This window comes from Cheilinus undulatus, linkage group 6, assembly GCF_018320785.1.
Source record: "Cheilinus undulatus linkage group 6, ASM1832078v1, whole genome shotgun sequence".
NCBI classification, from domain to species: Eukaryota; Metazoa; Chordata; class Actinopteri; order Labriformes; family Labridae; genus Cheilinus; species Cheilinus undulatus.
The window spans coordinates 40856011-40873135 of NC_054870.1; the positions used below are offsets into that span (position 1 = coordinate 40856011).

A 17125-nucleotide genomic window follows, 5' to 3' on the forward strand; every position below is an offset into this window, starting at 1 on the left:
GTACTGTGCCGTACCATCTCGTATCATCTGATCATGTATCAAAATGAACCGTACCGTATCATACCACCATCTTGTCACATATTGTACCGTATCATCTGGGACTGTGTTGTACCATCTCATATCTCATCGAATCATACTCTACCCTACCATCTTATATCATCTTGTATCATATCATTTCATTTGATACTGGCATGCCATGGTATTGTATCGTATTGTACTGTACCGTACCGTCTCGGATTGTATCATATCATTTCGTATCGTCTCTTATCGTATCATATTGGCATGCCATGGTACAGTACTGTATTGCATTGTACTGTTTTTTATTGTATTGTGTCATGAAGTATCATATCGATCCTGTTGTGTTCTGTCATACCATTTCCCCTTATCATCGCGTATCGTCTCTAATCGTTTCATATCATAATGCACAGCATCTCCTGACCTGGCATGGCATAGCATGGTACTGTACTGTACCATCTTGTATTTTATCATATTGGGATGTCATGGCATTGTACCCTATCGGACTGTACCATCTTGTGTTGTACCGTACTGTACCATATTGTATTGTACCGTCTCAAATTGTATCTTGTCTTGTAGTATCATATTGTGTCGTATCATTCGTGCTGTGTCCTGTCATATCATATTGTATTAAATGCATTGCATCCTCTGGCATGGCATCATGCTGTCATCATTTGTACCGTATCATCTTGTATCGTATCATATGGTGTCGTATGGTATCAGATCATATCATACTGTATCGTTCCATTCATACGCACCCAGACTCTAAGCTTCACAGCAGGAGTAATATGGGGTTCGTGCTGACTTCACAAGAGAGGTACTTGCAGGACCTGGAAATCAAGTCACCAACTTTCCTTGTGAAAGACAATCAACTTTACCTTTGAACCACAGCCATACTTTTTGTGAGTATCAGACTTGATGCCTTTAGTTAATACCAAGTACTAGTTCAAAGCAACTGTACTGAAGTTATTTTGTGTTGGTACCATGGTGAACAAATTACACTTCGCTGATCCTCTCCTGTCAGTGTTTGTGTATATTTTCTGGTGAAAAATCATGTCTTGCTTCCCTTTAACTTGATAATGTACCAGCCATTTTGAAACCTTCTTATCCAGCCAGGATGGTAGCATCAGTGGCATATGCATTAAAAACAATGTAAAAATAAAATTAATAAACTCATGTTAATGATGATCCACTTCGCTTTTGAAAAACAGAAGAAGCATCAGCATGAAAATGTTTCATAACTGCTTAAAAACGCTACATTTTTGGAATATGAGCAAATGAAACAGTCAAATTCAATCATAAATATGATACATGTTTGTGTAACAATCAACGGTTCATTTTGTGGGTGAAAATAAGCAGAATACATATAAAGGTCTAATTTATTGTGAATGTGGAAAAGAAGGATTGTGATCTGAAATGGTTTGACATTTTGACATACGAATGTTGGCAGGTCCACTCAGACATGGGATAATGTTCTGTTATGCTTCACCAGGCGGGCCTCCCGTCTCTTTTTAAGACGATACACTTTGACCACACGGTTCCCCGCTGTGCGTTTCATAAATGTTTATCCCACATGACTTCAGACCCCTCCCCACAGTTTGCTTAGGATGACTGTGAGCCCTGCCAGCTCTCATGAAAGAGAAAGATTTAAAAAATGAAATATAAAGAGCCTGCCTCGACATGTAGGGGAGGAAAGGAGAACTCTCAGAAAACCACAATCAGCTTCCTTAACATTTCTGCACTTTGGAGAGGCAGCAGGGTTCACAAGTCTGTGTGGAAATCAGTGTTTAAGTATGTGAGTGTGTCCAAGTTAAGCTTTTCAGCTGAAGTCACGTGGGAAACTAGGATAATAACCTCATGAATACAAGAATGAAGGATAAATATTTTCATAGAGTATGATAAAATCTTCCAAAACTCTCTGAAGTGTTTCAGGTTGACATTCTGTTTTGTCACATTTATCATTCAATACTTGATAGATTGTCTGGAAATTTGACACAGATATTCATAGCATTCAAATCAAAGGTGTGTGTAAACATTGACAATATTGGGATGCTGATTAAATGATCTATGATTCATTATTACTGATCATCTGTCACTGCTGCTCAATGATAGAACAGGTCACTTCTCAATCAGAAAATCAGGAGACTGAAGCTCAGCTCTTGAAACCACATTTCACTGTCCTGGGGCAAGACACGGGGCCTCAAAGTGTTCCTACTACAGCATCAGCTGATTATGAATGTGTATAAAAGTGATTATTTAATACTGATGGAGACTCTATGTAGTGGTGACTTTGACCTGCGTTCTGCACTAATCCATTTACCATTGTCACCATACACCAAAAGGTGCATGATAATTTAAATACAAGTGTATGTAAAAAAAAATAGAATATCGAGAATAAATAAGCTTTTTCCACTGATTTAATTCAAGAAGTGAAAATATAAGAACATCACAAAACATCAGTCCAAAAAAGATCTATAATACAGGAATGTTAACCTACTGTAAAATTATAATAATGTATGCACTAAGTAATTGTTTAGAGCTTCTTTGCAAAAATGTCTTAGCCCTGCAGTGAAACATTTATGATGTTGTCTTCCTGGACTCACCTGCGTTTGGTGGTTCTTGATCCACAGACTCCAGCCTCAGTCCACTCCTTGTGAAGTCCCCCTAAGTTCTTGAATCTCCTCTGTTAAACAATTCTCGGAAGGCTGAGCTCATCCCATCGCTTGCGCTCCTTTTCTAACCACACTTTCCCTTCCAGTCATCTTTCCATGAATATGCTTTGATACAGCCTCTGAGAACAGCCTGCCCTTTCAGAAGTGACCTTCTGTGGCTTACCCTCCTTATGAAGGATGTCAGTGATTGTCTTCTGGTAATTTGTCAAGTCAGCAGTCTTCATTATTGTAGAACAAACATGAACAATCAAGAACAAACTTTATCAGGATATTCTTTTTTTTAATATACCTGTACGAACTGCAGAGCAGTTAATGTACACTGGTGGGTAAAGAGGACACGCTGAGATGTTTTTTTGTAAGAAGTGCTGTTGATATCTTCATAGCATGTGGATGAACATGAGGCCCACTGACCTTTGACCAGTACCTCCAAGATCCAATAAGTTTAGCTTAGAGTTGATATCTGTGCAGAGTTTGAAGAAGTTCCCCCAAAGTGTTCTTAAGATATTACATTCACAAGCAAGAGATGAGCCTGTAATCCAGTGACCTTGACCTTTGACCTCCAAAATCTAATCAGTTCCTCCTTGAGTAAGGCAGTCTGGCTGCAGACCGTTCATCCCAGGTGCCGTCTATCTCAGAACGGAAGTACCATAATTTGCAGGTACAACGTATTAGTGTTTTTTAAATTCGGCTTCAATCAGAAACAAAGTCTGGCAGTTACAATCATGAAATAAACAACATGCAAACATTACAGACTGTTTAACATTTAATAGATAAAACCGAGAAAAAGATCAGAAGTCTAATCCCAGATTAAATCATGTATAGACTATAGAAATAGATGAATGGTGGCTGGCTTTAGCTCCATTAGCTTTAGCTAAGCTAACATAGCTATGACAGCACAAAAGTCCATGTAACAAACTCAGCTTTAGCAATGTGAACTTTAGCAAACATATCTAAAGCTTTTTACGTAGCTATGTAGAGAACATATCCACACAGCTTACATAGTTGCTTTTGGTCTTAGCTTTAGTTACAGTAGCTACGTAGCTACTTTTGCTGCCTTAAGAGTGTTTTATGGAGGACAAGCTTTTTTTCCTATAAGCAGTCTGAAAGACATTGTTAATCAGGTTTTTCAGATCAGGTTTTAAAGTTTTGGTACTCTAACCCTTACCCTTACCTTAAACTGAAGTTAAATCTGATTTTTTTTTTCCTGAAGTTTTAGATAATATTTCTGTTCTGAAAGAGACAGCGGCTCTGGTGAAGGGTCTGTGAGAATGGCCATCAGAGATGTACGATCATACAACAACAGCCTCTCCATATGACATGGCATGAACACATAATGCCTCTGGCCTTGGTTATCACTGGTGTCAGGTCAGGTCAGGTATGGGAGCATATGCCGGTTCTGCACTTTGCTGCGTCAGCCTTGGTCCTGTACTGTTGTGGCCTCTTGATTGGTCATCCTCCAGGCATGCGTCATCTCTTCAGGTATCCTCCCAGCTGAACCCCTCACAATGCATGCAGTCACGCCTGGACCATCCCACCAGGTCCTTCATTGCACCTATCATTGATATAGAAGCATCAAAATCTGGTGGTGACAGCCCTATAATCATGACTGTAGAAAACTAAAAGATCAATAAAAACTAAACAGCAAAACAAAAAAATGTATCAGATTTATATAAATATTGAAAGCCAAAAAGCAACCGAGAGGAACTAATGGAGTTACTCTGTTGTACCGAAACTTTGGTGAAGCCCCAGGACTAAAAATAGATTTTTATCTCCCAAATGTAAACATTCATCACTGACTTTCTGGTATGTAAGTGCCGCTGAGAGGAGCCGGAAACATTATTGACTCTTTCATAAAAAATGGAAGAGAAACAAAACCTCATACAGATAGCTTTTAAACAGGAGAAGAGAGAGTGGTAATAATCACAGTAAGTGGAGGAGAATTTGATGTTGTCGGGCACTAAATTACAGTCATTGAAGGCTCATACAGCTTCCCAGAGATCCATCACTGTCACACAGAGGGGGAGGGGGCAGAGAGAGAGCAGACAGGCGCCAGGCTCAGCAGGATCAAAGCAGAAATGTACCTCGGGCAGAGAAACAGTTAACTCAGTTTAAACAATTGTCCTACAGAGAGACAGTCAGTGAGCTGCTGCAGGCCAAACAACAGTTCCCATAAAAGAGAAAAAAAATACTCTCCATATTGAGTTTCACTGAAAATGATTTCATTTGAAGAGCTGCAGAACAAGAGCAATTTGAACGGGCTCCTCAATGGGCCTCGCTACATTAGTTGTGGTTTTACTGTCTCTCAAAGGGATTACACACAATGAGCACAATGGGTTGAATTATGTGCAGTACACAGCCATAGATAATTTGATTACAGGCCACAAGATAGAAAGCTATAGTGATAATAACTCTTCAGTGTATAAAGAGCTGTAAATCACAGCCTGGATCGGCCTACTTCTTTAATGAAAGTGATAAACTACTGTCAAAGTTTTCTCAGGCACAACTTTTAAACAAGATCCTACAAGAAGGAACAGCACCATGGCACTGGCAACATCGTGAAAAAGTTTGATCACATGGTACACTTTAATGATGTGGAGAAATTTAAATACATTTTTCTAAAATCTGCATTTTGTTTTTCTGTACCATCAACTAAATGTGAGACACTGTTCCCATTAGCATGAACAAAACAAGTAATGGAAAGATGTTACAGATGAATAAATGTCAGCAAACATGCTGCAAACCTGAAGAAGAGATGCAACAGAAAACCACTACATTACCAAGGAGGTACTCTAGGCTCAAAAGGGGCAGCGACCACTTCATTAGGTACACCTGTTCAACTGGTCTTTCATACAAATGAAGCTTAGCGTAAGATCAAGCACACTGTTTCATTTCCATTCATTAGAATCACTCACTTACGTGTCTCCCTTTTCCACTCCATTTCCTGCTTTGGTAATCAGCTGTTACGGGCGTCTACTCACTTAAGCTCTGAGCCGATCCTCCTGCAGCTGTCATATTTGAAATCTGCTCTCATCTCCACAGTCAGTCTGTTGTTTCAGTGCGACCACTGCAACCCTCCTCCACCCCAGCTACCTCCATAATACCTTATCGTTGTCTAGGCCCAGCTTCTTAGTGCCATCCTGCAACCCTTCAAGCTTGGCTTTCATAGGGATTTATTTGCAAATTCTGAGTGGCCTTTCAAGTGTTTCTTACCGAGGAGACTGTCTGGTCACTCTGCCATAAGCCCAGATTGATGAAGAGCTACAGTGACGGTTGCCCTTCAGAAATTTCGCACCATCTCAACACAGGCTCTCTGGATCTCAGTCAGAGTGACTATCGGGTTCTCAACCACCTCTCTTATTAAGACCCGTCTTCCCCAATTGCTCAGTTTAGCTGGGCGACTGGCTCTTGAAGAGTCTTGGTTGGTTGAGCCAAACGTCTTCCATTTAAGAATTATGGAGGCCACTGTGCTCTTGGGAACCTTCAGTGCAACAGAATTTTTTCGCGGCCTTCTCGAGATCTGTACGTTGCAACACTCCTGTCTTGGAGCTCTGCAGGCAGTTCCTTTGACCTTATGGCTTGGCTTTTGCTCTAATATGCTTCGTCAGCTGTGAGGCCTTCTATAGAGAGGTGTGTGCCTTTCCAAATCATGCCCAATTCATCACTTCAGCTTACCACATGTGGACTCCAATCAAGATGTAGAAACATCTCAGCAAAGATAGGAAGATAGCTGAGCCAGTTACCCCTTGATCAAGATAGGGATACTGCTGAATTGCATTGTTTATGAATGGTGCTTGATAAATAATTTCACTTTGCCATGTTTCAAACAAGGGCTGAACGATTTGCAGACATAATCAAATTGTGATTTTCTTCCCCGATATTGTGATTTGATATGCAATTATGTTTACGTTCCACATCTTATGCATTGTTCAGCAAACACAAGCAATAAATCATTCTAAATTATAACCAGCACAGTATTAGATAAATTAAACTAGGTATGAAAGATTTGAAAAAAAAAATCTAAATGCTATTTGGCTCATATAGCAAAATTGATATCAGTTGCTATACTGAAAGGAATGATAATTTTTTCATGTTATTCTCATTTTGATTAAGAAAATCATAAACATGAACAGCAAAACTAGGATTTTTGTAATCTATTCTAATAAAAGACACTTGAATATATGGATAATGTGTGGAGCAGAAAATCTCTGCCTCAAAATGATTGTATTAAAGTGGTGTTTTGACTCATTTCAGGTTAAGGAAATATTGCACTGTCTGCAATTTGAAAATTGTATCAGAGCATATTATGATTTAAACTAATTTGCAAGTAATTGCCCAGCCTTGTTTTAAACTGAAGTTCACAATTAAAATCATGATGCGTGCTCAACGGGTAAATGAATTAGAAGTCAGATATTAAGTCTAGTCTTGGTTATTAATATGTCATAAAAAAAGGATATTTTGAACAAAGTAATTAATGAAAATTAGTAAAAAAAAAATAAAAAAAAGAAGAAAAGGGGTTGTCCATTAAAACTAAAAAACTTTAAGCCTTCTAAGTTTGTGGTAATGTATGGAATGCCTCCAGGATATTCAGACCTTCAAAGAAAGTCTTTGCCTCACTGGATGTGCCAAATATTCTGTCACAGGTGTTTTGCTGCACAGAAAATCTTGATACTTGTGTTTCAGTGGTAAAGATTATGGTGCTGATGTTGCGGCCCACAGCTGGAAAAGACAAATAGTCCTGAGTGAAGGGTGAAGGGAGAGGGGAGTCCAAACAGGGGACTATTTTAAGAGGGGGAGAATTATTTACTCCTCCCCTGATCAGAGTTTTACGTCTGTCCATGACCCACAGGCGCGTGAAGAAGACCAAAACACTGTCATTTAAGCCCGGCCTATCATAAACTTTTTAAGTCGAGTCACGTGGTCACATCTTCACCCTGATAGGCAGGCGGCAAGATGAGAGAGAAACTTTCTGCACTTCACTGGAGGGGAAGAGAGTCCGTGCGTAAAAAGTGAAGTTCTCCACGCTGCTGCGCTTCATCGGAGGAACCAGGGCAATAACACACACTTCCTCTATTTAAAACACATAAAAACAACAACAACAGAAGCGGAGAGAGCGGCAGGAAAATTGATTGTATGGCACCTCAGTCGTGCGTAATGAATCCTGCGCAAGGATCGCCGCCCTCGGCTGCTCCGGGGGAAACCTCTCCAGAGGAGCGGGTGACTGACGAGCTGGAGCTGTCATCTGTCAGGAGGTTTAAAACGAGAAGTTCAGATCTGCCTTTCAGCGTGGAGTCCCTCATATCGGACAGGACGCCGGACAGGAGCACCCACTCCCCGGAGCGTGGATTAGGCTGCGTCCGGACGGAGGAGACGGAGTGTGCGTCACCGAGGGGGCTTTATGGGTCCAAAGCAGAGGCTGTGGAGCTCAGCGAGAGGGAGACGAGCCCCTGGTTTCATGCTCCTTATGCATCACCTCCAAGTGAGTGCGGGCTACCTCATTTACATGATTATTTTTAGAATTATTTTAATGTCTTAAAAAACAGTGAACGCACAAAAGTATTTAACCCCAGGAGGATGCTGGGATTTTAAATTATAAATTGTTGCTCCCACTGCTTTTGTGCTTGTTTAGTTTCATATCACGTACTTGCATTTTATCCGTCGATAAAGTAGAATATAAGGCATTAATTGACACATTTGAGGCCTAAATAATAGGCCTATAAAAACAACATATCAACTAAAATAAAGATGTACAGAAAAATGTGAAAATCAGGCGCATTCACCGCGGTCTATAGTGGTACGTTTTCCTCTTTCTCAGTGTTTTACGCATTTTAAAGACGTAACTGCACAGAAATGTCATTGCCCTTTAAATATCGCAGCCTTTAATTAATCACACGTCAGTGTTTTTCCGATTGTAAGTGGTGTGGTGATGTTACTTTTGAGTGCTGGTAGGTGCATTGTGTATTTCAACCATCATTCATGGATCAAATGTTTTTTTTTTTTTTTTGCGCTCCAAAGTGACTGTAATTCTTCTTTCAGGACTCCCCAGCCCGAGCCAGTGCAATCTTCGGAAACACAAGAACAACAGGAAACCCCGGACTCCTTTCACCACCTCCCAGCTGCTCTCTCTGGAGAGAAAGTTCCGTCAGAAACAGTACCTCTCCATCGCGGAGAGAGCCGAGTTCTCCTGCTCGCTCGGCCTCACAGAGACTCAGGTGAAGATCTGGTTTCAGAACCGGAGGGCCAAAGCCAAGAGACTGCAGGAGGCCGAGCTGGAGAAGTTCAAACTTGCCGCGAAGCCGCTGCTGCCGGCTTTCGCTTTCCCCTTACCCCTGAACGCACCACTGGGTGCGCCAGCTCTGTACGGGGCCCTGAATGGACCACGGCCTGCCTTACATGTCCCGGGACTTTTCAGTGGACCGTATGGGATGTACTACCTGTCTTAACCCGGGTTAACTTTGAACTGCTTCACCAGGCAGACTGCCTTAAAAATGCCTTCATACGGCAGACAACCCCTGCTGCAAAAACGCCCTGTTACCGGAGGAACAAATCTTATTAAACGCGTAAAATACGTCCTGTTTGAGGAAAAACGCAATCTACCTGGGAAAAATAAAAAACACCTGTTACATAAACGTACTTTTCCTTTTGCAGAGGCCTTCTCTAAGATCACATCATTCTCTGATTGGAAAAATGAAAGATTTCTCCTGATAAGGATTTCCTTTATAATTTAAAAATACATTATGTCAGCAAAAACTGAAGATTAAAGTAAATTATTAAAGAATTGTCATTTTTTTGTGTAATCAGTTATTTTCCTCAGAGCATGTTTGTAAAATTATTCTTATAATTCAAAATGTCCTAAAGTTTCCAGGCCATACACTGATAGGAGTAAAGATAACGTGTTCACTTAAATGCCCTTAATTTGGGGTTTAAAGCGGTAACTCATCATGACGTCATGCCAGAGGCCTTTAAGAATATTTCACAAGTACGGATGTTTTTAAATGACCAAATTTTTAATCATCCAAAATATAAAACATGAAATCATCCATATAAAGCCACATGTCTACTCTAGTATGTCGTCCATGGATAATGTCGCCTTTTCTCCTTTAGTATTTGAGATCAGGCTGCTAAATTCTGCACAGTTAATTATTTTATATTTTAATTATAAGTCATGTTAAGGTGAATTTACTATTGAGTTATATCAACACCACATATTTCTGTTTTTAACATCTTAATTTTCTTTTCTATTCTCCAACAAACAAATATAAATAATTATTTTTACCTCAGAGGGGAGATATTTTTGCACAGATGTTCAGAGAGATCACGCTTTCATCACTACATGTAAATAAAGGTCATGAAATATTTTTGGCAAACTCTAAATGCTCATCATTACTGATGGACTCAGATCAGTCATAACTCAGAATATTTTATATATTTGCTGTGTGAAAAGATGTTTTGTACATTATTAAAGTTTATTATGTCATTTCTGGTATTTCCCTTGGTTTTTATTTTTTCACTTGTTTTTCATAAAACTTCTTTACATGAAGTGTAATTTATAGAAAATCCAACAGCATGCTGATGTTTTCGTTAACCTCCTGAGACCTGGGCTTTTGTTTGGAATGCAGTTTTAGTTTCCCCCTCTGATTTGGGATCAGTTTAAAAGCTCAGCCTTGTCTTTGAACAGGAAGTAGCTTTGACCAAAAATGTCCACAAATGTCCTGAATGTCCTGTTTCTGCAGAAAATCAAGCCGTGGATTGGTTTTAGAGCAGCTGTTGGGGGTCTTCAGCCAGACAGAAATGATGTCAGTCATTGAGAGGGTACTCATTTTGATGATGGACCACAGGGACCTGTTAAAGAACAGCACCAGCAAAATTTACCCTTAGAGTTCTAAAAATATTGGAAATGTTCCTTTCCTCTCATTTCCAAGAAATAACCAAAAGTTTGTGAAAATTCTGACATTTTTTAAAGTGTCCCATAAAATTACCCCAAAATTTCTTCAAATATTTTCAAGCAGATACCCTAAATTGCCCCTTAAATGTCTTATCAGATTCCAAATAATTTACAAATACATTCCCAAAATTCCATGAAATGAGGGAAAATTCCCCCAAACATCCGAATGTATTTGCTGAAATTTCCGTGACACTTTCAAAGGAGCCTCCCGCCCCCATCAAGAGGTATCTGGCTGCATGTCTCTACAATGGGGGGACCTCAACTGTAGGGCGGGAAGTGATATACTCACCCTTGTTGGGTTTTTCCTTAGTTTGTGGTGTGTTATTTTTAATTTTATTCCCCTTACCCTTGCCCAACCCTAACCCTCTCTGGGTTTTCCCTAATTAGGTCAAGGTCCAATGAAGAGGTCTGCAGCCTAAAACTCCACCATAGAGACCCCCATCAAAAATAATAACATAATTAAAATAAACCAATCAAATTCCCCCAAATTTACAAACACATTTCCCAAATTTCTATGAAAATTTCAAAGACCCCCCACACTCACACACACAAAAGAAAAAGAAAAAATCCCAACCATATTCCCATAAATTTTACAGCAAATTCCCATTAAGGTCTAATACATCTCCGAAATTTCTACTAAAATGGCTCAATTTCCTCATTTCTTCACACATCCATTCCCAAATTACCATGAAAATGCCTCAAAAAATCCAAGGCAATCATCTCCCAAAACTTTCCAAAGATATACAAAAATTTCCTTAAAGTTCCAAAAAAAAGTACTTAAAAACTTGAGGAAATGTCCTAGAATTTCCATGAAAATTCCCCAAAAATTTATAGCAAAGTCTCTCCACATTTCAAACAAATTACTTAAACTTCAATGGACATTCACAACAATTATCTCAGAAAATCTAAAAGCAGAATTATTTTTATGTTCAAGGAAAGCCAAATGTAATGTCCTTGTATGTGCATGCCAGGTCTCAGGAGGTTAAAGTGCAACACATACATTTTAATTTTTCTAAAGTCTCATTTCCATGAGAAAACCACAGACAAGGCTATCCTGTGTAGTTTATTTCTTGATTTTCAGAACCAAATACAAAAAAATGTATTGTAATTTAAGACAACAGGGATGTAATACTGGAATGCTGGAACCTCGCTGCACAAATGCCCGTGCACAACACTTTACATTTTATAAATAAATTTTATTTCAAGATAAGGACACATATAAACACATACCAACCATAGGTATAAATAGGTACATTTTTGAAGAAAGGCAGAAAGTTTAATTCTTGTGCATTATTTTCTCCTTCCTCGCCGTCCTCTGAAACCTCGGACAGAGCCGTGACCAAAGCAGACATTTGCAGGAACCCTACAGGAACAAAACATGGTCGTTTCACGTCTCTGAAAACACTGCATATAATAAGGACATCAGGTTACATTTCCAGGAATTACATACTGTTATATAAAGTGGAGTATGATTGATACAGTGTTCAACTCGGTGTTCTACCTTAAAAAAGACAGGAATTTTATCCCATAGATCAAATATGTATAGAATATCTTTCGCTTCATTTCAGACTGACCTGTAGGAGTATCGTGGTTTCAGCGGCTCAGAACTCGTATTCTCGCTGCTGTGAGCTGAAGTAGAAAGATCTGCATGCTCTTCAGTATGGGCAGACGTAGCCATGTGAGCAGCGTCCTCCTCAGACTCGTGCGTCTCCATGGATTCCCCGTGCTCAGGTTGATGGGACAACACATCACACATAACCTCACACACACCCTCAGACTCACACACACTCTCTGCTATCTCCATGGCTGTGTCTTTCTGCTGCCGTCTTTTTGCCTCCCTGTTTCCATAAACAAAAACAAAAACTATTTTCATAAAGGACATATAGCAAGGTTGTTTTTTGGATCAGATGTAGATCACTAATACAAACATCTGAAACAGTTCACAAGTCTAATAAAAGTCATTTCTCAGTTCTGGTAATGAAGCAACAGAAATCAAATTCCACACATACAACACGCTCTATCAAGTTATTCTGACATAATATTGCATAATGAAACTTATTTTGCTTTAAGTTACCAACAAAATTAATTTTAGAGGTAAACATCAGACTCAACATCAATTTTGCCATGGGGGAAATTTAAGTGAAACCTTGCAGACTTACATCTCTACTAGCACTGTGCTGCCATCTAGTGGACAACAAAAGTGGTGCAGTCTTACCCTTTGTCCTTCTTGGTTTTGTCGAATCTGAAGTCTGGAGGATACTTGTGTATTCTAATCAAATGTTCCTTCCTGTGTTGACTCATCCTGAACTTCAGCCCACAGCCCTCCACCAAACACTGGTACTGAAAATAGGAAAAGGCTGTCAGGAATCTGCTTGGATATGAGGTGTGATATTCATACACAACCAAGCTCTGTAAAATGTAAATGAGAACAGAATGCATCGATGCAAATCTTGAACCCACATTTTATGCACAATAGAGCATTAACGACATATCAGACGTGAAACTGAGACAATTTATCATCTAATAAAAAGTATTAGCTCATTTTGAATTTGGGGGCAGCAACACATCTAAAAAAAGTAGGGATGGGGCAACAAAAGGCTGGAAGAGTAAGAGGTACTAATGGAAACAGTTTGAGGGGCATTTTGCAACTAATTAGGTTAATGGCAAAAGGTCAGGCACATGACTGGGTATAAAAGGAACATTTTAGAGAGGCAGAATCTCTCAGAAATATAGATGGGCAGTGATTCACCAATCTGTGAAAAATTGTGTCTAAAAACGGTGGAACAAAATTGTGAAAGCTTTGAATATCCCATCATTTCAGAACATTAAATCATCATTAGATTCGGAGAATCTGGAGAAATCTCTGTCTCCAAGGGACAAGGCCAATGGTCAATATCGGATGCTAGTGATCTTCAGGCCCTCTGGTGGCACTGCATTGTAAACAGAGGGCCTGAAGATCACTGTGATTGTTGATTCTGTGCTGGAACTCACTGCATGGGCTCAGGAACACTTCAAAAGGTCATTGTCTATCAACACAGTTCACTGTGTCATCCACAAATGCAAGTTAAAGCTGTACCATGCAAAACACTATACCTTGACTGCATGGCAGGGGTCAAATGATATTGTTTTTCAGGGCCAAAACCAACGCCGATTCACAGAAGCTCATGAGACCAATAACTGCTTTTTGGAACCTATATGCATTTATTATGGCATACAAAATGTACTTGATGTGGCAAAGTAAAAGTGCATGATCAAAAAATTTAAGAAAATATGTGACATCTAGACAATCAGATTGTGTTGTATAAAGACATTTGGTGAGACTTTGGGGAGTGAAACTAAAGCCAGAGGAAAATATACACTTTGCAGTGGAACTACGTAGTACACTTTTTAATTAATAAATTTGATCAATTGTGAATAAAATAAATTGTCAACACAGATAATCAGCCAAATGCCAAATATCAGCTTTAATAATCAGCCAGGCCAATAACTGAGAAGATTTCCCTTTGACTTACCATATCTTGTCTCTGAGCGAGGATAGTGAAGAGAGAGTCATGCCATTCCTGGATGTGAATGTCGAGGAGCCGGGCACTTGGCAGGGAGCGGCGACAGGAGCAGCACACATGTCTGTGCAGGGAGTTGTAGTGGTGCTCGTACTCCTCTAAAGTGCTGAAGACTGCACTGCAGCCAGAGATGTGGCAGGCGAATTCTGACACACTGAGAAAAGAAAGACAACAGTGACTGACCCACATTAATGTTAACATACAGTGCTTAACAAATTTATTCGACCACCTGTCATATTTGTCTCAGAGACCATCCAGCATCCAGCATCATGAAGTGCTTTAATGCGGACTCTTTCATTTTCACTGAGCTCTCCACATTTTACCATTTTGAACAGGAATGAGGAATTTCAAACTGAATTCACCTTTTTATTCCCAAATTTGCGCCGGCTCACTGGGCTTCTCCGAGAAGTCAGAAATTAATCAAGCATAACATTCAACCACTAAAAATCATTTTTCTGTTCAGGAATGCAAGTAAATAACTATTATTTGACATATTAATCAAGAAATAATAATGTGCTTTACTATTTTTTCAGTTTTTTGTAAATCAGGAAATTTGAAAATTCATGGATAACAATAATAATTATCAAAATTACTCTTAAAACACACTGACGACTCATCCAGGAGGTCAAAAAACAACCCAGAACAACATCTAAAGACCTGCAGGCCTCACTTGATTCAGTTAAGGTCAGTGTTCATGATTCAACAATAAGAAAAAGATTGGGCAAAAGTGGCATCCATGGGAGAGCTCCAAGGCCACTGCTGACCAAAAAGAACACAAAGGCTTGTCTCACATTTGTCAAAAAATATCTTAATGACCCCCAAGACTTTGGGGAAATCATCCTGTAGGCTAAGAGAAAAAAAGTTTAGTTTTTTGAAAGTCTCATGACCCGGTAACTTGCCATAATGGATGAAACCATGAATTCTGCTCTCTACCAGAAAATCCCAAAGGAGAATGTCTGGTAATCAGTTCATGACCTCAAGCTCAAGTTCAGTTGGTTATGCAGCAGGACTGTGATCCAAAACGCACCAGCAAGTCCACCTCTGAATGGATGAATAAAACAGAATGAAGGTTTTCGAGTAGTCTTGTCAACGCCCAGACTTAAATCTGACTGAGATGCTGTGGCATTAGCATAACAGGCCATTCATGTTTGAAAACCTTCCAATGTGGCCAGGCCTGCCCACAGATTTGTCTGGGCCCCTGACAAACCCAGAGAATGAGACCTTCCCAGTTGTGTTTTGTTGGTTATAGGAATGTATGTGTGTTGGATCAGTAGCATCGGTGTTAGCATGCATCCTAGCGAACAGTTGCTTCATTTTGGAGATGAAAATATGTAAAGCTATTTTTAGGTTGTTATGTTAAAATCATTTATTTGTGCCACTTTTTAACATGTGTAGCCATCTTTTCTGTCTATTTTAACCACTTTTATATGTCACTTTTCATCAAATTTTATGAAAAAGTCAAAAAAAGAGGGAGATATAGGCAAACTGGGTGGAAAAGATGGTGAAAGGAACTTTAAAAAGTGCAAAAAATGGGTCAAAAGTAGCAAAAACTGTCAGAAAGGGTAGTGAAATGGAATTTTAGTGAAAATGGATTGAAAGTTTTGCCACTATAAAACCCCTTTTCCACCAATTTTTATGCCAGTTTTTGCCAATTTCAACCACATGTAACTACTAGTTCTTTCCATTTTTTCTCACATTTAGTCCCTTTCCATCATTTTTCCCCATCCATTTTGCTGTTTTAACCAATTTTCCTGCCTATTTTTGCCTCTGTTGCCCTGGGCCAGGTAGGTTCGGGCGGCTTTTTTTCCTTTAATAAATTAAATCATCTCTTAAAAACCGTACCTTGTGTATACTTCTAATCTTAAACATTTAGCTAAATATGTAAAATATATATCAAAATTCAAGAAGGGGGGTACTTTTACAAAGCATTGTCTACTGTTGTGGAAATACTGATGTAACATTGATTCAAGTGTATGCGTTAGAATAGGACTTTGTTGATAGCAGTGTGGTGTTATTTTTCTATAAAGAAAGGGGACTACTACTAAAGTTTGATACGTTGACTGTTTGCAGATGATTGCAGTCCTCTGCTACACATAAGCGACTACAAATGCTGAAACTTCTTTATAATATCTGGACCGCCATACCTGAGGGCTGGTTTGTCTTCTGTCTCTGACAGGTAGAGATCTTGAAGGTACATGTGTCTTTGAATGTCCCCTTCCTGATAGGTAGAGTAATAAATACAATATTTATTAACAAAGAGACGTATACAGAAGGGTTAGAGGCTAGATAACAGAACACATTCACTATTGGTGTAACGGTCGAGATTGAAAGTGTGTTGTTGCTAAGTTACCTCAAACAATTCGTGATCCTTGTGAAGACGGATGATCTGCGGGCTGAAGTTAAACGGGTTTCCCTCCTCTTCCTCACCCTGCCTCGGCTCTTCTAAGGTTCCTATCGGACAGTCGACATCAAAACTTTTGAGTAAACCATGCCCCTCTCTTTGAAGTTTGACATTTTCTGGTTGTAGCATAGTTCCCCAACGTTTTCATACCAATGTTTAGGCTGTGGCTGTCGCGGAGTGATCGCGTCATTCGCACGGGCTTCACAGCTGCGTCATCCGGGCGCCATATGCAAAAGGTGCAGTCGCGCCTTGAGTTTGTGAAAATTTTGTAATTGGACGGGGGCGGCTAATACATACCTTGAATAATTAAGTATCTCTTAAACGGATTCTTCTTCCTCTTGTCACTGAGCGCATCTTGCATTCTGCATGATTCATAGAATTGAGCAAAGTGTGTAAATGAAGGCTGGACAGCTCCCACACATTCATAATATATTCTTGTAATAATAGTTCATATCAGCTCGCAAGAATAAAAAAGTAAATAAATAAATGCCTCTATACATCGATCAAACCTTTAATCAGCCTAATCAAAACCCTC

At 39.4% G+C, this 17125-nt stretch overlaps 2 protein-coding genes across 3 annotated transcripts; one reads left to right on the plus strand and one right to left on the minus strand.

Moving 5' to 3' along the window:
* The first annotated feature begins 7808 nt into the window (after nt 1-7808).
* Nucleotides 7809-10040, plus strand: msx3 (muscle segment homeobox 3). The gene is made up of 2 exons (XM_041790043.1): nt 7809-8163; nt 8721-10040. The coding sequence occupies exons 1-2, from the start codon at nt 7818-7820 to the stop codon at nt 9125-9127; spliced, it is 753 nt and encodes a 250-aa protein (XP_041645977.1). The 5' UTR covers nt 7809-7817; the 3' UTR covers nt 9128-10040.
* Nucleotides 10041-11804: 1764 nt separating this feature from the next.
* znf511 (zinc finger protein 511) lies at nt 11805-16815 on the minus strand. 2 transcript variants are annotated; one of them, XM_041789947.1, is made up of 7 exons: nt 16741-16815; nt 16540-16640; nt 16334-16407; nt 14142-14343; nt 12845-12969; nt 12204-12467; nt 11805-11992 (listed from the first exon to the last, which is right to left on the minus strand). In XM_041789947.1, exons 1-7 carry the CDS (start codon nt 16778-16780, stop codon nt 11920-11922), a joined length of 879 nt encoding a protein of 292 aa, XP_041645881.1. In that variant the 5' UTR covers nt 16781-16815; the 3' UTR covers nt 11805-11919. The 2 variants fall into 2 exon arrangements, with proteins under 2 accessions (XP_041645881.1, XP_041645879.1); XM_041789945.1 differs by having other exon boundaries at nt 16540-16781.
* Between the last annotated feature and the right edge of the window lie 310 nt (nt 16816-17125).